Below are 22,948 nucleotides of genomic sequence, written 5' to 3'. Positions count from 1 at the left end.
TGACGGAGTTTGCTTCTCTCTCAGAAAACGCGGGCAAAGAAATGCACATTAACCTGAATCTTCTGGCTTTTCAAAAACTAGAATTGCAAAAGGATATCAGAATTCCCCAGATCTACGACTAACATGGCTGCAGAACATGGCTGGAAAACACTCAGCGAGAAATAACCATGCCGAATCAGCACAGTGTTTGGTTCACTCTGCAGCTCTGGTGGCTGAATATCTAAGCATGCTGGAGGATCGGAAGTATCTTCCTGTGGGATGTGTTACATTTCAGGTACTTTATTTTTTAATTTCCCAGATTATAAACTAGGCTTAACAACAGTTCACTTAGTGACCATTCGAAGTTACAACAGCTCTGAAAAAAATGACTTACGATCATTTTTCACATCTATGACCGTTGCAGCATCCCCATGATCACATGTCAAAATTTCAGACGCTTGGCACCTGACTCATATTTATGATGGTTGCAAATGTCCTGGGGTCATATGATCACTTTTTGTGACCTTCTGACAGGCATAGTCAAGGGGGAAGCAGATTCACTTAACAACTGTGCGGCTAACTTCAGTGTGTCAACGCTGCTAACACCAGATGTTTTTGCATTGACAACAGATGGAGATGCAGCCATTTTCTTCTTTTTTGCTTTCAGAGTTAGATGATGCTGGGGGGCGGGGGGGAATGTGCATGAGAGTCTAGCTAGACATAATAACACTGAACCTAGCCTGAGAACCAAGGTTGTTGAAATAAGAGATGATAAAGAATTGGTGGGCTGGAGAGCTGGAGGGGAAACCCGCACTTTAAACTAATTGGGGAATGTGATTTATGACTGTCAACTGAAGGAGGGAATTGTGCTTTGATACTATGTGCTCAGGGGAGGGGAACTCAGTTTTTGGTTTGATTATGTTAGTGCCGATGCTATGCTACTCAAATAAAGATTCTTTAAGGTAAACAATGCCTTGAAGTTTTTTTGAAGAGTTTCATCTGTTGGAACCATGACACAGTGATTCACTTAACAGTTGTGACAAGAAAGGTCTTAAAGTGGGGCATGACTCACTTAACAAAAGTCTTACTTAGCAACGGCTCAGTTGTGGTCATAAGTCGAGGACTACCTATATAAAGTCCAAGAAAGCGTAACTTGGTAGAATGATGAAACTACTATGTTAGGAAAGTCATCCCCAATGGGAGAGAAGACTCCATCAGATAGCTATGTCCAATGGTCTATGCTAAGAGGTGGAAAGAAAAATCTTATGGGTTACAAGGTCATAGTGAGCAGAACATGGGTAGTCCTTGACTTACAACCATTCATTTGGTGACCGTTCGAAATTACAGCACTGAAAAAAGTGACTTATGACCATTTTTCACTCTGATGATTGTTGCAGCATCCCTCACGCTCACAACGATCAAAATTCTGAGGCTTGGCCACTGCCGTGTATTTATGACGGTTCCAGTGTCCCAAAGTCACGTGGTCAATCTTTTGCAACCTTCTGTCAAGGGGGAACCCAGATCCACTTAACAGCCATGTTACTGACTTAACAGTTGCAATGGTTCACTTAACAACTTTGGCAAGAAAGGTGATAAAAACGGGGCAAAACTCATTTGACAACTCTCTTGCAGACATTTTGGGCTCAGTCAAAGACTAGCTATATTCCTACACTAGCTTCAGGAAGGACGGGACTTGCCCCTTGGGAAATCTGTTTGATTTAAATCCAGTAATCTCTTAGCGACTACTGGCTGACCCCATAATGCCCCATTTTAAGAGCATTCTCTTTTTTTTTTAATCCCATTTATATCCCGCCCTTCTCCGAAGACTCAGGGCGGCTTACAATTTAAAGCACAAATCAATGTGCTTAGCAGTAGCCTTCATTCTATGTATATGCCTGCTTATTAGGGCTTTCGCCCCCCCCCCCCAGCGGCATTATTACAAAGTCAGCTTAATTGCCCCCAACAATCTGGGTCCTCATTTTACCTACCTCGGAATGATGGAAGGCTGAGTCAACCTTGAGCCTGGTGGGATGCGAACCTGCACTAATTGCAGGCAGCTGGTGTTACTTAAGGAGGCATTAGCCCTCTGCTCCACCAAGGCTCCTTGTTCCCGTAGGAAAGCTATTTGTATATTTATCCATTTGCAGAGGGCTTCCCAGTGGAATGTATATTATTGCATTATTGCATATATTATTATTATTAATAATAATAAAGTTGGAAGGGACCTTGGAGGTCATCTAGTCCAACCCTCTGCTTAGGCAGGAAACCCTATGCCATTTCAGACAAATGGCTGTCCAGTCTCTTCTTAAAAACGTCCAGTGTTGGAGCATTCACCGCTTCTGGAATTACACCTCCCAAAATGTCTAACTTATCTCGATCAAGAACTGACTGGTCATCTTGCGTCAGGGTGGGGAAGGTTCATCTCGAGCAAACTTGTGTGGCTTGGCTCTTTTACTGACTATTTTGACAAAATTCAAAGAATGTCCAATACAGAAAGATAAACTGTTGCAATTGTAGCAGACATATCAGCAATGAAAAAATACCAAGAAATGCTGGTCCTGTATTAGATGAAGCCCACAGAATGGTTGCATCAGTCCCAATGGAAATTACAGCAAGTAGGAGAAAGTTCAGAGATTCAAAGTTTAGGGAAAGTTACGTAACAATTGTCACAAATAGTGTGTTATCACAGTCCATATATATTTAACTGTATGCCCTCCATGAATGAGCGTTCATCTACATTAATCTAAGCCAAGTGCTTTGCAAAACAAACATGATAACTTTCAGTCAACGTAATAACTTTTCTTAATTTTCACTGTCTCTGGAGATTCTCATTGGTAAACCAAAAAAGGGAATATGGCTTTTATTATCAGAATAGCCCATTGTGCTGAAATACAATTGCATATCCAAGAAAAGATTTAGTGCTTTGGCCAAGAGATTGCATATTGATACCAGTGAAAGTAATTACTTTATATTTCCTCAGAACGTCTCTTCAAATGTTCTAGAAGAATCTGCAGTTTCTGATGATGTGGTCTCTCCAGATGAAGAAGGGATTTGTTCTGGAAAGTATTTTACTGAAGCGGGTCTGGTTGGACTGCTGGAGCAAGCTGCAGCCTGTTTCTCCATGGTAGAAAATTTTTATGCTTTCTTTATTTCATCTGGTAGTTCCTTATAGCTGCATAGTAGAGGGATATATGATGTACATATCTGAAAGCACTGGGCACTCGGAAGTAAACATGAAACGTCTCAACTAGCATGTTTACATTTCGGCTGCTTAACTGAACTGAACTGAAATGGAATAGGAGTGGAAGGAATATCTACTGGGTTGTATATGGATAAGAGGACATATTTTTGTGATATTGAGGGGGTTAGCAAAGTCAGCTTTCAAACACTTTTAATTAGCCAAGATGCAATTGTAACATGCTCAAATTTTGCTGTTTTGTTCAGCACCGTGTTTCCTTTGAAATCTTGTTTAGGCTGAAAGTGAAAGGGATTTGAAGACAAGGAGGGCCATTAAGTTTTGGTTATGCAAATAATGGGGCTATTTTTTTCCAGCTCTCTGAAAGGCAGTGGAAAGAGGGAAATGGGTGGATGAATTCCTAAACGCCTTTTCATGGAATGTGTTGAAAGGAACACGCAGAATTGCTCTGTGCCCTGGATTACATTCTCTTATAGTTACAAAAGTATTGCAAACGAGCTTGTCAGTTTCTCTGTCATACTGAAGCCTTTTTATCATGCGTTGCACTTAGGATGCTTATTTTCTTGGTGAAGCAATAGATCCGTCTGACATGTAGTCTTTTGTAGGCTGGTATGTATGAAGCGGTCAACGAAGTTTACAAAATCCTTATTCCAATTCATGAAGCTAACAGAGATGCCAAGAAGCTGGCCACAATTCATGGTAAACTCCAGGATGCATTCAGCAAGATAGTTCATCAGGTAATGCCTGTGGGATCTATAGTGGAGGAAGTGGCAAAATATATCAGCCTGATTTTCTGTTAGGCCTATGCACTTTGTCAGAAGAGCACAATATAAGAGATGTCCATGGGTTGTATTAAAAAATGTGCATTCAGCTCAGGTGACAAAACAATGGGGTAGGCAACCTCGGCTCTTTTATGACTCATGGACTTCAACTCCCAGAATTCCTGAGTCAGCTATGCTGACTCAGGAATTCTGGGAGTTGAAGTCCATGAGTCATAAAAGAGCCGAGGTTGCCTACCCCTGGGCTAGATAGTTCTAATTTTTCTAGAGCCACCTACTTAAGTCAGGTGGCAATTATTGTGTCCATTGGTACATCCTGTTCTGTGCCTATTGTACAAACGGAAAGCTGGCTCCACAAAACAGGAAAGAATTGAATGCAATTACTGCATGGGCTATTTTACCCATTAGGTTTTAGTTATTTATCCAGTCTATATAATCATCTATCCAAGAAACTCTGGATGGTGAACAGACAAAAACAAAGAATTGCATTAAAGCAAAAACCAGCTGAAACTGTATCACCTCTCAATTGAAAACACAAACCACTACACACTTGCAGCTATGCTGGGGCTCCCAAACTCAATACGTTGAGTGCTCAGTGCACTTGATTGGCAGGTACCTAGTTTTGGTTCCTGCAGCTGATGCCTGTGTCTTGCATCCTGGGAACAAAGACGGCTATATCTTTGGATGTAGAGAACTGCATGGGTTCCTGTTGCTAAAAACTAGCAGCAGCTAATAAGCTCTCTACAACATGGGCAAAGCAAAGAGAGAAATTTGCACCATCGCATCAGCAAACTGATAAGACCAGGTTGTAAGTTAAAAGTTAAACCTGACCATTTTAATTTAATTTGTTTTCTAGCATCTTTCAAACATGAAATCTAACCATATCAAAAGTAGGATGTGTGGAACTTATTAACCGTTGAATCTGTTCGAGAAGCCATGATATCAACATAAATGATATTGATGTCTCTACTATTGAGAGTGTTCTACTACAAATAATGACCCCTTTCTTTTTAAAAAGTTAGAGAATAAACTCTGATTCTGGGCTGCTTACCAGACGTGTAAGACTGCCATAGTTCCTTTCTGGCCCAGATTCAGCTCCAATGCTGTGTTTCCTTCTGATTTGGTTTTTGCATCAGCACTGATTTAACCTTGGATGACATGGATGAGATTGTTTGAGGCTTTCCTTTTTACATGCATTTGCAACCAGACTTGAAGCAAAAGAGATAACCATAATAAGCCAGATATTTGGATTTGGATTTAGCAAAAACTATTAGGACTGCCAAGTTGAGAAGGTTTTGGAAAATGAATGGATGGAGATACTATGGGACTTTAAAATCCAAACAGATAGGCACCTTGGTCATAACATAACAGTTGTTGAAATGAAGGAAGTCTGGGTCATTGATGTTGCTATTCTGGGTGATACTAGGATTGAGGAAAAGCAATCTGAAAAAGTTGTGAAATATAGGACTTGCAGATTGAATACTAATGAAAACATAATTCCACTATTATAGTCATCATGATTGGAGTCCTTGGAACAATATTTAAAGGACTCTCCCAATTTTTGGAAAATTTGAATTTATCCCATCTGAACACCCTAATTTTACTGAAACACCCACCCCCTCCCCTGCTTGGTGCTGCCTATATCTTCAGAGGCTACTTTGATATTTCTTAGATCTTTGGTCTGCAGTTTTCTTGGCAAAATGCATACATAGTATTGTAAATACCATTTATAGAACTTGGAGAAATATATCATTTATATAATTTGTGACGACTATGAAATTAATAAAAACACCTTCAGTGTCTGTACAAAATGAACTTTACTCTGATTCTTGTACTGACATTCTCTGAAACCTGTATCTTGCAGGTAGTCCTCAACTTGACCATTCATTTAGCGATGGTTCAAAGTTACAACAATGCTAAAAAAAAACAAAGTGACTTATAACCACTTGTGACCGTGCAGACATGTGATCGCAATTCGGGCCCTTGGCAACCAGTTCCCACTTAGAATAGTTGCTGCATCCTACAGGCATGTGATAAACTTTTGTGATTTTCCTAGCCAGGTTTCCCACAAGCAAAATCAATGGGGAAGCCGGCAGGAGGTTGCAAGTCACTGTCACACATGTCTTGCTTAATCATGGGTGATTCACTTAATGACCATGCCAAAGGGCATAAAATCAAGTGTGGTTATTGTGACGCCTCTCTTAACAATAATTTTTCCTTATGATTGTGGTCATAGGTGAGGGGCTAGGTAACCATCTACCTACTATTACAATAGGGGCCCAGAATCTTGATTGTTGCAGAAAGGAACAGTTAACCGCTTTGCGAAACAACTGCAATCCCAGGTCTTCCAGTTGCTGTCATTAAGTGGAGTGCCAGGGAGAGGGTCCAGGCGTCCTGGGCATGCTGGGTCAGGACTTCCCACCACACTCATGAGGCCTGGCCCCTCTTCCCCCATCCCACCATGCCTGGGAGACCTGGTCCTTTTCCTTTCCTCACCCAGACCAGATCCACTTACTTTTGCGTTATTCTGCAGTTCCTGACTGCCAAGGCCACCAACTCCCATCTTTATTTATTTATTATTGGGACTTATATGCCTCCCTATCTCCCGAAGGACTCAGGGCGGCTAACAACAATAAAATAAAATAATACAAAAGTTAAAAAGAAATTAAATTAATAGCCCCAGTAGAATAAATTAAAATTAAGTTAAAAATTAAAAACATAATTAAAATCCCTGTCAGTCCAGGTTGCAAGTCATAATGACCCAGAAGGCTCCTTCTCCAAATCAAGCAGTTTGGAGAAGGGGCCTTCTGAATGATCACTTTCACCAGCCGGATACAAGGTCTGTTCGAGCCTTCCTGAAGCCTGGCATTCATTGGCGTTTTTTTCCCTCCCCTAATGCTTCCTTCAGCCTTCAGAGTCTTTCTGAAGGCTGGTGTTGACTGACGTTCACCTCTCCCCAAAGGATAGAAGATGTCAGTAGCTATTTTGCCAGATTCAAGGTCTGTTCCTTCAGTGTGTGGAGGATTTCTGTTCCCTGCTAGGAGAGGAGGGGAAATCCCTCAGTGCACTGGGGAAACAGACCTCAAATCCTCCATTCCTTCTGCTGGCAATCTTCCCTGCCTGGGTTCTTCTCACTTCACCATTCACTTTCTGGGGAAGCCAGCAGAGAAGATTGCAAACGGGGGATCACACGATTGCAGGGCACTTGACAACGGATCATAAATGCAAACAGATTGCTAAGCACCTGAAATGCAATCATGTAGCCGTGGGGAGGGTGGGGGAGTGGGGATGAAGGCTTCATCATTTGCAACGGCTGGAGATGCTTTTGGTTCTGATCCCATCGTAAATGTGTAAAATGATTGGTCATAAGTCAAGGACTACCTGTACCTGCATTGCTGCAAAACAAATACTGCATAAAAATTATTGCATAACTCATGCACAAAGTTTTAATTTCTCCAGTCTGACATTAGTCTGACTCTCAGGCTGAAATGGTGAATATGTTGCAGTGGTAAGAGAGGTCTCATATTCTCATTTGATTCTTAGAACTTTATAATAAAAAAAAGAATAATTACACACACACACACACATACACACACACACACACTGTGTGTGTGTGTGTTTGGGCCAGGAGTTTGTGTATATTTGCCAATGCAATGGAGCCCAGGGCTGTAATCCCTCGACTCCTATCATTAAAACTTAAACTTCCTTTTGTCTGGGACTTTCTTTATCATGTTCCCCTTCAAACTTCACAATGAAGAGAAAGGAATAGTTAAAACAGAGGTCCCCAACCTTTTGGCCACCAGGGACCAGTTAAGTGGGGAGAGGTTTTTTCGTGGACCAGAGGGAGCATGATTTTGTGTGCTGCCTGCATCCCTCAGATGGGGCTTTGTGCAGCCTGGTTGCTGGCATGCTGCGGACCGGTACTGGTCCACGAACTAAGGGTTGGGGACCCCTGAGTTAAGGTATCTATATAGGAGGCAGACATGCATCGCCATATCCTTAGAGTTAGCCTTCATGCATTCAGCAAAAATATCCTTATTCCCATAGGTTCTTCTTTCCCATATGATGTTTCTTCTGGTGAAATGAAAAAAAAAAACTACTAATGTAAATACGTGGCCCCTAAAAATCTTCTAAACCATTGTAGATGTATACTGCTGTATTGTTAATGGCATGTCAAGAAAGTTCTGCATTTGTTTCTATTACATACTTCTTTTTTTTACTTTTTATTATACAGAGTACTGGCTGGGAGGTAGGTAATGTTTTTAGTTAGTAAAAAAAAAAAGACTAATAGATTGGTTTGATGCCTCCTGCCAATGCTTTGCCCGCATATGCTAGTTGTGGGTATCTGTTGCTGTCTGCTATTGACCTGAATTAATTAACCAAAAAGTATTAGTAAAACTGTTGTGGTCATTTTAGACAATTTAGGTAGTGCATGAATTACGACACTAATGAGGTTCTTTGGGGAATGAACCATTTTTACCATTGTGAATTTTGTTTTTTGTTGTTTTTTTAAATTCTATTTCTCATCCATATTGACCTAGAATATCATTTCTTCCTACCATGTTCTTACCCCGCTAACACAGGGGTCGATTTAAGTTCTAATGTTCAAGGAGTTTGAATGCAAAAAATGCATAAGTTTATTCATATCATAACACATAACAAGTATTCATTTAAGAATTGTATATACTTGTCTCTTGTACGAAACTGAAACAAAAACCAAATTAATTCAGATTAAAACTTAGCTCCCAAATGCTCAGTTAGAGCACGGTTTTCAGTACCCCATTGAGTAAATATATTTGCTTTGATTATGTGATGTGTAATTTTAATATCTCTAGCAGTTTTCAAATTACATTATGATCCAATACAAAAATTGGCAAGCTGTAAAAGTAATTGTGACTTCAGCAACCCCAAATCTAAATAAAACCTACCAACTTTATCTCATTCGTATAACATTATTCAGTCTTATTTTTCTGGTAAGGGCCACAGTCAAATAATTAAGATAGATGTTTTAATAAATTAATAACATTTATTTAGGTCAAAACTGGGAAGTAATGGTTAATAGTTTCAAACTAATCAAAATATTTACTTACACTAAGGGAAGCAAAATAACAGTTAACAACACACTTTTGAGTTTTGTAGTTTGAGATCTTGATCTGGTATAAACTTTCTTAGTTTCAGTAGAAGTGTGATGTGACTGAAACATTGGATAATTTTAAATAAAGGAAGCCTAAATCAATAGATTTCACATCAGTTTTATTTCTCTTTTTTATCATAGTCAGCCTTTATTGCTGAAGCCCAAATCTGTTCCTAATACTGCCTTAAATTTAAATCACATCAGTGGGTTGTTACCACACTATTAAAGAATATAACAGGCTTCCTCAGTCTTTTGCCTCCCTTTATGTCAGACATGTCAAACACAAGGCCCGGGGGCCAGATCCGGCCCGTGAAGTGGTTTCATGTGGCCCGCAAAGCCACCCTGGAAACAGTGAGGGAACGGCCCCCACTGCCTTGGCCCTGGCCCAGAGACCCTCCTTCTGCCAGAGACCCTCAGATCTGTCCCACTCCTGCCCAGGCCCCCATAGGCACCCTTGAGGCAAACGATGTAGAGCTGGCCATGCCCACCCAGTAGGCCATATGCACTCCAGCTGTGCCCACCCAGTAGGCCGTGCCCACCCTGGCCATACCCACCTGGCCCCCCGAGGGCAACCACAATGCTGATGTGGTCCTCAATGAAATTGAGTTTGATACCCCTGCTTTATGTTCTATCAGCCATTGTTTGGAATTCTGAAAGATGAAGTCCAGTGTATATGATAGATAGCTGCTGAGGAGTGGCTAGTTTAAAAGAACAGCCAAGATTGTCAGATTCATTTGTGCAATAGCTTTGTTGTTCAGGTAATCCTCGACTTACAACAGTTCGTTTAGCGACTGTTCAAAGTTATAACGGCACTGGAAAAAAAAGTGACTTACAATCATTTTTCACAATTAGGACCGTTGCAGCGTCCCCCATGGTCACGCGATCAAAATTCAGATGCAGACATTTATGATGATTTCACTATCCCGAAGTCACGTGATCCTCCTTTTGTGACCTTCTGACAAGCAAAGTCTATGGGGAAGCCAGATTCACTTAACCACCGTGCTCCTAACTTAACCGCAGTGATTCACTTAACAGCCGTTGCATGAAAGGTTGTAAAAATGGAGCGAAGGTCACTTAACCACTGTCTCACTTAGTAACAGAAATTTCGGACTCAATGGTGGTCGTAAGTCGAGGACTACCTGTATTTCATTGTTTCAGGGACATCCATGCATGCATACACCCCAAGCAACCCAGAGAAATTCAGCAAATGCAACTTTTCCACATGACTCTTTCAGCCAGAAAAGGTGGGAACCTTTAGAAGGCTACACCCTTTTTTTCATTAGTTGGGATTTAGAATCTTGCAGATTTAAGTGCAACATGTCCTTCTGACTGCAGTTTACCATACACTACACCAGGGGTAGGCAACCTTGGCTCTTTTATGACTTGTGGACTTCAGCTCCCATAATTCCTGAGCCAGGCGGGAATTATGTCCACAAGTCATAAAAGAGCCAAGGTTGCCTATCCCTGCACTACACCCACGAAAGTGATCTGCAAATGGAACTGATTATATTACGAGCTAAGTAAAAATATATTTTTTTATTTTTTAACTTGTTTTTTTGTGGAAAAGCCCTTCCTTTTGGTGGAGGAGTTGTCCTCTGCTCCTTTGGTATTTTGCCTCTTTAATTCCTGATTGCGTCCTGTGCCCATCCACTGCCGTTAAAAGCATGTAGGTCCTGAATTAATTTCAGTGGAAACTCATTGCAAGTGACTTTTTTATAATTGTGTGGAATATGTGCTAACAAAACATGGACCATCCTCTGTTCGTGTGGAGAATTTTTAGAAGCGATTTTTTAAAATCTGCACCTTTGTTTGGTGTTGCATCAGCTGCATATAGTAGTTAGGTGTTTTAATCAGTTCCCCTCTACTCATAAAAAATGCTGTGAAAATAAAGTTTTCTGCTTTTTCCTGGCTCATGCTCCTTTATTTTGATCATTCCACTGCAGAAATGGGATCTTTATAATTTTTGCTTAGGAAGGCACTATAAAATAGACCCAAAGATTCTCAGAGCACATGAGGTCAGATTTCCTGGATCCATGGCAGGGGGGCCCTTCAAACTTGGCCCTTTTAGGACTTGTGGACTTCAACTCCCAAACTTCCTCAGCCAGGCACGCTGGCTGAGAAATTCTGGAAGTTGAAGTCCACAAGTCATAAAAGGGCCAAGTTTGAAGACCCCTGATCCATGGCCATTCAGCTTCAAGGAGACCTTCAAGGATTCAGATTGTTTTGTTTTGTTTTTTAAAACCCAAGGTGCAACTTTGCAGCGCTTGAAAGCTTTCTCACGCAGAAAAATTCAAGTATGGCCACACACCATCTATGTAAGCCTACTATAGATTAGTCCTTGACTTACGGCTACTCTTGAACCCTAAATTTACATTGCTAAGTGAGGCAATTGTTAGCTGGCTTTTGCCCATTTTATGACCTTTTTTGCCACAATCGTTAAGCAAATCACTGCAGTTGTTAAGTGACTCATGCAGTCATTAAGCGAGTCTGGCTCCTTTATTGACTGCTTGTCAGAAACTGGCTGGGAAGCTTAAGATGATAATCAGATAATACCAGGACAAACCAACCATGATAAATTCCATGCCAGTTGACAAGCAAGAGAGAGAGAGATAACTCCTAGGGAGACGTTGCTACTGGGAAGGCAAATGATTTTGATATCTTGTAATGTCAAGTGAGGAAACTGAAATTGGCTTACGATCCTTCCTTCCCCAAAGTAGCCACGGTTTGTAGTGGAAATGATAAACTGTCTTGCTAAACTGTCACAAACTGATCGAGCTCCAGATTTGTAATTACGGGTAGTCCTCGACTTACAACTAAACCAATCATTTAGTGACAAAGTTACAAAAGCACTGAAAAAAGAGACTTTTGAGCGCTTTCCACACTTATGACCGTTTCAATGTTCCCCTTGGTCACATGATCAAAATTTGGGCTACTTTGGGGAAGGAAGGATCGTAAGCCAATTTCAGTTTCCTCACTTGACATTACAAGATATCAAAATCATCTGCCTTCCCAGTAGCAACGTCTCCCTAGGAGCGCTCTCTCTCTCTCTCTCTCTCTCTCTCTCTCTCTCTCTCTCTCTCTCTCTCTCTCTCTCTCTCTCTCTCTCTCTCTCTCTCTCTCTCTCTCGGAAGGGTTTCCTGTTGAGGTTAATAGTTGGCACAAATCTGTTGCAAGAGACAAACAGATACAAAGGGACAGGTGAGCACTCCCGGTTATATAGTATGGCTGTTCAGTGACCACTTAGTGGAGGACAGCCTAAGGGGAGTCTTTTCAATGTGTGTGATGCTAAATCGACCCCTGAAATGCACCCTCTCCCTCAGTTGCAGTTTTAACATAGTCCAGGAATGTTTTATTGCATGGTAAAACACACCCATGGTTTATGTTCTTATCCACTGCTTTGCACTGACATCCCCTCCTGCTGAATATTTCTCCCCATTTGGCTTTTAATCTCCGTTGCATGCTTTTTTTAGCCAGTGCTTATTTTCAGAATGCTTGGGTTTTCCTTTATTTGCTGCCAAATGCTGCTTATTTGTTTTTTGATTTTCCTTAATTAAAATACTTTCTGTTTTCTCCTCTATTGCCCTGGTTGCTGATTCTCCTCCCCACTTTTACTATTATCTGTTGTGGTAAGTTCCTACTAAGTTGTTGATGATTCTTAACAACATGGCATCCTTCAATAATTTCTTTCTTTTTTTTTTAATCAAAGACTTATGCCAGCTCAGGGGTTTATGAAATGCCATATAAATTCTCTTCAATTGGGCTGGTGGGAAGGCAGGAAATTACTTCAGAGGCTGATTGGTTCATCATTGATGAGTGAGTAGTTTTTTCCTCAAGTAACAAAGTTGGATGGCCTTCAGAATTTGGGTTATAAATTGAAAGCTGGGTTAGATAGGAAATTACTGGAACAAAAACTTTTGGTTTTTGTTCTTCCTATTCCAGATTATAAGATATTGTAGTCTAATATTATATATTTGGGGATATTTTCATCTACCTGTTGGAAACAACAGGAGTAAGATTGACAGTGATTTTTAGTCATGTTTGGTGAAGTAAACCCAGTTGGCAAAGCTTTTGGTCTATATGCAGAAGAAAAAAATTAAAACTTTATACCTAGCAGGTATTTACCATGCCTAATAACATATTATGAGCCCTTCATAAATCATGATGGCTGTATACCCACTCTGCCAGATCTGTAATGACTCTACAGCGTTCACCTTCATTCTCTTTGCCTCCCGAGGACTATTATTTTTCTCAAAATAATAGACATAAATGCTTTTATAATATCTTCCTTACTCATAGCTGCATTTTGCATCTCTCAGAAACAAAGACCATGGATTATTGATGTGTTTTATGGCTTGAAAGCAAGAGTTTGATTTCTGTGAATACCTTTGATCAAAATCAGAATTTCCATGTAGATAATGCTCCACATTCTGAACAATAACATGATACCATATGATGTTATTGCCCTCTCCATTTTCTGCCTGTTAATGCTTTGTTTCATTCCAGCATGTTTTGCATTCACTCCATTCTAAAATTTTCCTAGGACCTGACCCATCAATGCATTCCCATCTCCCTAAATAAATGGGTGCTAAATGGAAAGAAACTTCCTTTCATACGCCAAGTCCTAATTTGTCTTGGGTGACCATTGTTTTAGAATTATGGCAATATGTTTGAAACTCATTTTCATAGAATACTTCTAATTAATTACATAGCGGCAAGCATTTTCTTAATTGTTTCATAAGTTTGAAGAATCTTAAAGCCCAGAAATTGCTGAATTACAGTTCCCAGGTTCAGAAATATTTGGAGCATCACAGATTCATTGTTCTGAATTGTTAGGTAACGTTGCCTTAGCAACCTGATAGAGAAAAATGTAAATTTTCTAGGTACAGTAATGAAGCAGATATCTTACATATATAAAATAAGAACAGCCTTAGAATTAGTACAGTGGGCTGGTGCATTGGAGGCAATTTTTTTTTCAAAGGCGAAATTAGCTGGACCACATAATAATTAGCTTAGGAGCAGACTTGGGCACTTTGCTGTCCCTGGGCCACATCTGGCCCTTTGACTCTCCCTCTCCAGCCTGTGTGGATTGCTTTTATTTTGAAAGTGACTATTATTATTACTATTTGCAAATTACTTACGTGCATGCATGGTTATGCACTTTCACAGCCTTATTGGTTCCGCACTCCACAATAGTCCTAGTTTCTGATGTGGCCCTTTGTGGAAGTTAATTGCCCACCCCTGGCTTAAATGAACAAATGAATTGGAAGATTCCTTCTGGTGAAAAGCCTGTTTCTGTGTTATCTGGTTTTACACTCCCTAAAACAACTTGCACAGTTTTCATTTTAAACAGATTTTAGTTCAGTGTTAGAGTAACGCTTGTTCTTCCCAATTGCAAAATTCCAGGATAGAGAATAATAACTTCAGAAAAACCAGAATATGCAATTAAATATACACTCTCTCTTATTTACTCTGTTCATAGCAAATATGCTAGATTAAAAAGTTCAGTTAAATACCATTTTACGTCTACTGTATACTTTTCATTGACCCAAAATCTTAGACTTAACTGTATTCCCCATAACTAAAACAGCTAGCATTTTGAAGTTATGAAAACTGACATTTTTAACAAAGACTTCTTGTCTGCTTATGCGAATGTCATTTGGATTTATAAAATACAACACATGTAAAGCTTGGTTTTAGGATGTCCATGCAGTTGGAATCAGATAGCACTGTAAAATGCATCTTCTTTAACAATTTATGTCGTGTAAGGACACCCACTGTGTGTCACATCTAGGCAGGGTGTAGAGATAATTTTCCAGAACTATATACTAAGAGTACACACAGCTTGAGCCCAAAAAACCCCTCCCATTATTCTCCCTTTCTCAACTACTACTCTCCCCCCCCCCCCGCCGCCACCTTTTTATTTATTTATTTCTAGCTGTTTCTCCCATTTCTTTTCCATCCAGCTGTCAGGGGAGACATCTCAACTGCTAGTTCAAAGCTAGACCAAGGCCACATGCAGCTTTTTACTGAAGGCAGTAGCCAAACACCCAGCCTACTCTTCACAGAGCTGAGTTTTACTTTTAAGCTGTGTTCATGCAATATGGCTGACTATCTGCCATTCTCCCATTTATCTGATGATCCTGGACAGATGATCAAAGAAATCTGAAGTGGCTCTGGTTATATCAGCTAGCACCTTGTTTGGAAACAAACAATACATAGGTAGCTTTTTAGTTTAACAGATTTTTTAAAAAATTAGAGGGCAGTAGAGGGGCAAATCTCTCTGCCTTTTTATCTCTCCATGAGTGTGGGTAGAATGAAAAGTAAAATTATAGAAAACATCCTCTTAAATCCTGTTTGATCTTACACTGTAAAATTCATAATTACCTACAAAAACCTTGGGGATACATGAGGACAGAGCCTGATTTGAGAGTGACCAGGTTTTTGCATTTCCACAAGTAATTTACACTTTAAAATGACCCAATGAAATGTATTATTAAAATAGATTTTATTTAAGCCATGCTTTTAGAGAACCACACAAGATAGAAGTGATATTAATGTCCTTTTCTAGTTTGCTTGACCAATTGTTTAATTGGCAGGTCTAAAAACTGCACCTGTGTTCACACTTGCAACCCTGGTGTTCACTTAACAACCATAGGTTCATTTAATGTCCAGGGTGATTTGCTTAATGACCATCATAGAAATGGTCATAAAATCAGGTCCGATTCAACACAGGACGACAATGATTTCCAACAGAAATCATAACCAGTTGCGGTTATAAGTTGAGAACCACCTGTAAAGTTGTTTGACAATTTTAACCTGTAAAAAGTGAAACTTTAGCACATTTTTCAAATTATTCCACATTATAGACTGGCAGACTTTTTCAGAACTGCCATGCCATGGTATGGAAATCCAATTAACCTATTGTTTCTAAACAGCCAGAATTTTTTTAAAAAATATGTGTCTGAAGGTATGCAAAGGGTAGCCTTTATCAGTAAATGCAAATCACTTGATCCTCGCCCCTGATGCTCACATGATGAGTTCTTTGCCTTTTAAGAACTGGACCTGGTTGCATTTGATGGTGATGAAGCCTTATTTTCTAAAACAAGGGTTTCCAAACCTGGCAACTTTTAAGACGCGTGGATTTTACCTGCCAGAATTCCTCAACCAGCCATGCTGGGAGCCAGGAATTCTGGGAATTGGGATCCACAAGTTGCCAAGTTTGGAGATTCCTGTTCCAAAAGGAGGAAGGACACCAATAATCATTGGAAGAATAGGCCTGGATCCAATCTTGAATAGTAATTTAATAATTAATAGTTAAAAGTTTTAATTGTTTGTACAATCGGCTCCTGTACAAAACCACTTTTCCTGGAAGAACCACGGTAGGGTGTTCTTTTCCCCGGAAGCTTTTTGCATATCCCAATCTGAGCATCTTCCTAAAAGATTCTCTGTTCAGCCTAAACAGCAATAGCGCTTAGATTTATATACTGTTTCACAGTGCTTTACAGCCCCTCTCTAAGCAGTTTACAGAGTCAGCATCTTGCCCCCAACAATCTGGGTCCTCATTTTACCAACTTTGGAAGGACGGAAGGCTGAGTCAGCCTTCTTAAAGCTGGAAATTTAAGTTGGAGGCATGGTTTAACTTTGTTCTTCTCTATTCAACATACTTTGAAACGTAGTCGTGGGACACAAAGTTCAAAATCTCGCTGTGTTGTTCTTTTTTTTTATAAAAAAAGAAAAAGGAGAAAGGCAGTTCACAGAACACAATTGTGCCATGAGAGTCAAGGTGAACATTGGGAGTCCTTTCCTCAGATATATTTTGTTCCAAGTAGTGTGATCTTTTTGTGGGGGAGGAAATTCCGGGATTGGTAACCTTAAATTTGTGCTGCTTTGGGTCTTTTAGTTACATGTTGTCTTTATAAAAGAGTGCCCTTTTTAGTTTTGCTGCTATAAATCAGGGATTAAGCATTCTGGCGCCTTTCCAGATGCCTTCCATTGCAATCCCCTTAATCCGCGGTTAGTATGTCAATGGTCGTGGATTCTGGGTGTTGTAATCTCAATAGTCTGGAAAACAACAGTTGCTATCCTTGGCTTTACTGTTGCTTTCATTAAATGCCCAAGTGAAAGGAACTGCATGGGAACCTATAAAGAACCCACAGGATATTTCCCACCCTATAGAACTCTGCACCCCGTGACCCAAATCCCCTTAGACATGCACATAGTTTTCATGGCACAAAGGCACATACACAAAGGGAGAACTGGCAGGCTTCCTTAAAACCTCCTTAAACCATAACCACTATTCCTATACTACGTAGAGGATAGAGTAGATGACCTGTATCCCTTCCAGTGTTAGCAATGCAAATCTCATTACTACAAACAGAAGAATTTCAACTGTCACGGATATTTGAGCTGCAGACACATGGTATGACCTCAGGAACAGTGGTTGGAGGAAGTTTGGTGACAGTGTAACTAAAATCATCTTCCTAAATTGTTTTCATTTCTTCTAGAACGGGGGTAGGCAACCTTGGCTCTTTTATGACCCAAGGTTGCCTACCCCTGTTCTGAAAGATAAAATGATACTTGAGAATAACTCAAGATTGTTGTACCATGGCATTCTCCACTCTACATTACATATAGAGCAAGCATCACATATGACACATTGGGATAACACCGTGTTCATTGCATAGCCAGGTGGAACTTCTTGAAACCAAGATTGCCGTTTCGATCTTTGGCTATTGTTTTAAGAGAAGTTACAAATAACAGTCATTTCACACTCACAGCACTCCCGTGTTCCTTTTGAGTGCAGCTACATCCATAGCAAACCACAATGGTGCTAAAATGGAAACACACATAATGGCACCATACAAAATGCACCCATTGTGTACTCGCATCCTTGAGACACAACTAGGTAAATCACAACATTTGCTTGATGGCATCTTTGCGTACGTTTTGTCATTTGCCTCTCTGTCCCTCAAATGCCCATGTTGAGTTGAACTATGTTGAACCTAGTTCATATTAGTGCTTAGACTGCAATGTGCAGATTTATTTTGAAGTTATTCACACTTGTAGAATTTAGAAATGTATCTTCCAATAGTTGTAGAAATAAAAGAAACTTACCCATTCTTAAGGAACCCTCATCAACCGATATTTATATTATCATCTAAATTCAGGCCATTAAAAGTTATTCCATTCTTCCTATGCAGAGCTAAGCCACTGGGTTTTTTCCCCCAATAATGCATGAGATTCCCATAAATCTCATAAGTGTACATTTTAATTTTGAATTTTGCCTTTGTGCTGTAACTTTTATAAAATATCACTAGTACTTTTGGTTAGTTGATTGGTTGTTGTTATATCCTTGCATGAGGTTGTATTTTAGAGAATTTTTATTTAAAGAATAATATATTTTATATTAAATATCACATAACTTTATATACCTTAGGATGGTAAGCGAATGTTCGGTACGTACTTCCGTGTTGGCTTTTATGGAACTAAATTTGGAGATTTGGATGAACAGGAGTTCATGTACAAGGAGCCAGCTATAACAAAACTTGCTGAAATTTCTCATAGATTAGAGGTGAGATTTCCTGGTTAAGCTTAGAATATTTGCCTATGTTAATAAAGATTTTAAGCTTTTACTTTATTTCATTTACCGTATTTCAATGAAATTTTAACTATACTAGTTTTAGTAACTTCAGCTTACATTGTTTTGAAACTCACTTTCATGATCTAGTTGCATTGGAAGTTGGGGGATATATATCAACCAATATTTTTGATTTTAAAAATTCTCCTTATTTGTATACAATAATAAGTCACACTTTCCGCCATGCTGATACTTGCTCTCGATAATTCTGTTTTGTCTATATGAGGATTAGCAGTGGGAAAATGAACTTCCTCAGAGCATGTAAAATGCCGAGTCCCTCTCTGAGGAAGATGGGTGGTTCAGAAATGTGAAAAATAAATATAATTCTAAAACGTATTTAAGCCTTTCATTCACGAGTTTAAGGTTGTATACACAGCACCTCATTCTGTTTTTCCCCACATCAGCAGCACTGTAAGTAGGTTAAACTGAGATTGTGTGAATTAGGATTATGACGTGGAAGCCCTAGGTTCAGATCCATCACCAGCCCTGGTAACTTATCATATTCAGCCCAATATGTCACAGATTTGTTATGGGGACAAAATTGGAGGGAAGAATGCTGTGCATGATAGCTTGAGTCTCTGATGGAAATACAGGACATAAATCAGACAAACTATAGTAAATTTATTATTCAGAATGTCAAGAGCCGAAAGCATGATAATAATAGAGAATGAGTAATGTTTGAAGCTAGAGAGATAAGAAACAGTGCTTTCAAACCAGATAAAGTCATTGGTCTTATAGCAGGTACTGTATATTCCAGTTCTAAAGCTGAGAAAAAGTCTGGTGTGATGGGATGAAATGTCTTGTTTTTGCTCAACTTTTGTTTACAATGTTGGCTTCTGTTTAGTTCTTAATATCTTGTTTATCATTTTCAGGGATTTTATGGAGAAAGATTTGGTGAAGATGCTGTTGAGGTTATTAAAGATTCTAACCCTGTTGACAAGTGCAAATTAGATGCGAATAAAGTAAGATATTAATTTATGATCACGTATTGTGTAGACCTTGTCTCAAACATTTTTCCGTGTGATGTTAGAAATGGCCTAAATCTACCTAACTACTTCTCCCAAGAGAATAAGGATAACAAGTTGTATTTACATTTTCCCTTTCAATCTAGATATGAATAGCATGTTTCAGGAATGAAATTGATCAGGAAGAATAAAGCTCCTCTCTTGTTATACTGCTTCTGCTCTGTCAACATATGTATAGCTCTTAATTATCTTTATTATGTCCAAAGACCACGCAAAATAAAAAGGGTTTAAAAAAAGAAATCACATAATCTTGAGGGCAAACATTCAGAACCAATCAATTGAACAATTAATAGAACAATTAACCAGTGGGACAACCTGCCTCCAGAAGGGGTGAATGCTCCAGCACTGGAAGTTTTTAAGAAGACACTGGACAACCATTTGTCTGAAATGGTATAGGGTTTCCTGCCTGAGCAGGGGGTTGGACTAGAAGACCTCCAAGGTCCCTTGTAACTCTATTATTATTGTTATTGTTGTTATTATATAGTTAAACCTGCCAAAGTAATTACTAAAAATAGAATAATAAAAAAGCCAAATATTATTTAATAGGCAAGCTAATCCTAAATAGAAATAGACTGGATAAACTCAAGATAAAACTAGAACTGTTACAAAATTACCCTCTATAAAATATATTCAAAAATGCATAAAACAGGAAAATATTGATTTATAAAAGAAGGACTGTAAAATCTTTTACAAAAATCAGAATGCATAGAGGTGGTCCTCAACTTTCAACCACAATTGAGCCCCAAATCTCTGTTGCTAAGCAAGGCAATTGTTAAATGAGTTTCGCCCTATTTTACAACCTTTTTTGCTACACTTGTTTAGTAAATCACTGCAGTTGTTAAGTGAATTGTGTAGTCATCTGGCTTCTCCTCCCCCCCCATCCCCCCCCCCCGGGACTTTGCTTTTGGAAGCCAATTAAGAAAGTTGCAAATGATGATCTCATGACTCTGGGGTAGTATAGCTGTCATAAATACATGCCAGTTGCCAAGCACACAAATTTTGATTTACATGACCCTGGGGATGCTGCAGTGAATCATAAGTGTGAAAATGGTTCTAATTGGAGGATCACCTGTACTTGTAAAAAAAACCACAGTTATATTCCAGAAAAGTTATTACAGAGGCGCTTAGAAGAGAAGTAAGGGGAAAAACATTCTGAGGGGGAGGAAAAAACACAATTATGGTGACAATTTAATAATAATAATAATAATAATAATAATAATAATAATAATAAGAAGAAGAAGAAGAAGAAGAAGAAGAAGAAGAAGAAGAAGAAGAAGAAAAAGAAAAAGAAAAAGAAAAAGAAAAAGAAAAAGAAAAAGAAAAAGAAAAAGAAAAAGAAAAAGAAGAAGAAGAAGAAGAAGAAGAAGAAGAAGAAGAAGAAGAAGAAGAAGAAGAAGAAGAAGAAGAAGAAGAAGAAGAAGAAGAAGAAGAAGAAGAAGAAGAAGTAGTAGTAGTAGTTGGAAGGGAGCTTGGAGGTCATCTAGTCCAACCCCCTGCTCAGGCAGGAAATCCTATACCATTTCAGACAAGTGGATGGCCGATCTCTTCTTAAAAACTTCCAGTGTTGGAGCATTCACCACTTCTGGAGGCAGGTTGTTCCACTGGTTAATTGTTCTGTCAGGAAGTTTCTCCTTAGTTCTAGGTTGCTTCTCTCCTTGACTAGTTTCCATCCGTTGCTTCTTGTCCTGCTTTCAGGTGCTTTGGAGAATAGCTTGACTCCCTCTTCTTTCTGGCAGCCCCTGAGATATTGGCATACTGCTATCATGTCACCCCTCACCCTTCTCTTCATTAAACTACACATACCCAATTCCAGCAGCCGTTCCTTATATGTTTTAGCCTCCAGTCCCCCAATCATCTTTGTTGCCCTTCTCTGAACCATTTCTAGAGTCTCGACATCTTTTTTACATTGTGGTGACCAAAACTGGATGCAGTATTCCAGGTGTGGCCTTACTAAGGCATTGTAAAGTGGTATTAGTACTTCACGCGATCTTGATTCTATCCCTCTGTTAATGCAGCCTAGCACTGTGTTGGCTTTTTTGGCAGCTGCAGCACACTGCTGGTTCATATTTAAGTGATTGTCCACTAGGACTCCGAGATCTCTCTCACAGTTGCTACTATTGAGCAAGGTACCACCTATACTATACCTGTGCATTTGGTTTTTCCTGCCTAAATGTAGAACCTTACTTTTTTCACAATTGAATTTCATTTTGTTAGATAGTGCCCAGTGTTCGAGTCTGTCCAGATCCTCCTGTATCTTAAGCCTATCTTCTGGAGGATCCAATATCTTCCTCTACATGCCACCACACAAAATGTTGCTATATTTTACCTTATGATGGAGCTCTTTCCAGAGCATAGGAAAGATGCACCGAAATGGCCCAGGAAGTCCACTAGCGGTGGTCTAATAGAGGTACTTCCATCAGAGCTATAATATTCTCAGCAAGCAGCACATGCTCAGTTGCTCCTTCCGCTTCATCCTCCACCATTGTTCCTGGCTTGATATTTCTCTTCTAGCACAGCTGAAGGGAAGACACTTCCATTACCAGGGGAAAGGCTCTTTTGTGAAGTACGAAGCAGGTTTTAGAACAGGGGAGTCTAACCTTGGCAAATTTTAAGACTTGTGGACTTCCCAGAATTCCCCAGCCAGCATGAACATCCTTTATACATTGCTCCCTGGTAATGTAGGGGCTCTGTCTAGATCAGTTTGGCACTTCACATCCCTACAAATCTGGCAGAGGTTGCCAGACCATAAACCCTCTTGAATGCTTCTTGAGGAGAAAGTCAATATATCTGTAATTTGTTGACAAGGAAGTTCATCCAGAAAGCCTTTTCTGACAGCCCTTCGGCAAGTCAGTGAAATTTAAGAACCAGACCCTGCCCTCTATTTTCATCATACATGATTCAAGGCATAAAGATATATTAGATGCCTCACAACACCCTGAAATCCCACCCTGAGGAATTTGGACTGGATTTGTCCCGGAGGAATAATGTACAGTTGTGGAGGATTCTGGTATGGTTGTGTGAAAACACATTTGCCCCTTTTTGGTCTTGTGAATGTTTGTAGATTTTTGTTCTTGAATCAAAAATTTCATGTGAAACTTCCTGATGCAAGAAAGGAGTCTGATTGAACAAATGACACGGTTTGGCACATTTTTCATTTATTTCATAAAACAAAGTTATCCAACCTGGGCCTAGTGTGAA

At 39.5% G+C, this 22,948-nt stretch overlaps 1 protein-coding gene across 8 annotated transcripts in view; it reads left to right on the top strand.

The window, feature by feature from the left end:
• DOCK7 (dedicator of cytokinesis 7) overlaps window positions 1-22,948 on the top strand; it is a 142,555-nt gene that overhangs the window by 112,547 nt on the left and 7,060 nt on the right. For 4 of the 8 annotated variants that reach the window (XM_083359892.1, XM_083359891.1, XM_083359889.1 and 1 more), the window contains 6 exons: window positions 82-274; window positions 2,960-3,103; window positions 3,781-3,912; window positions 8,189-8,203; window positions 18,534-18,659; window positions 19,598-19,687. In XM_083359892.1, the coding sequence (XP_083216018.1) occupies window positions 82-274; window positions 2,960-3,103; window positions 3,781-3,912; window positions 8,189-8,203; window positions 18,534-18,659; window positions 19,598-19,687 (700 nt within the window). Of the gene's footprint in view, window positions 1-81; window positions 275-2,959; window positions 3,104-3,780; window positions 3,913-8,188; window positions 8,204-12,719; window positions 12,789-18,524; window positions 18,660-19,597; window positions 19,688-22,948 lie in introns of those variants that run through there. The other 4 variants (XM_083359893.1, XM_083359890.1, XM_083359888.1 and 1 more) reach the window with 2 other exon arrangements.

This window comes from Vipera ursinii, assembly GCF_947247035.1.
Source record: "Vipera ursinii genome assembly, chromosome: 3".
Taxonomy (NCBI): domain Eukaryota; kingdom Metazoa; phylum Chordata; class Lepidosauria; order Squamata; family Viperidae; genus Vipera; species Vipera ursinii.
The sequence above is the reverse complement of the archived record's forward strand: the minus strand, read 5'-3'. Positions and strand labels throughout refer to the sequence as shown.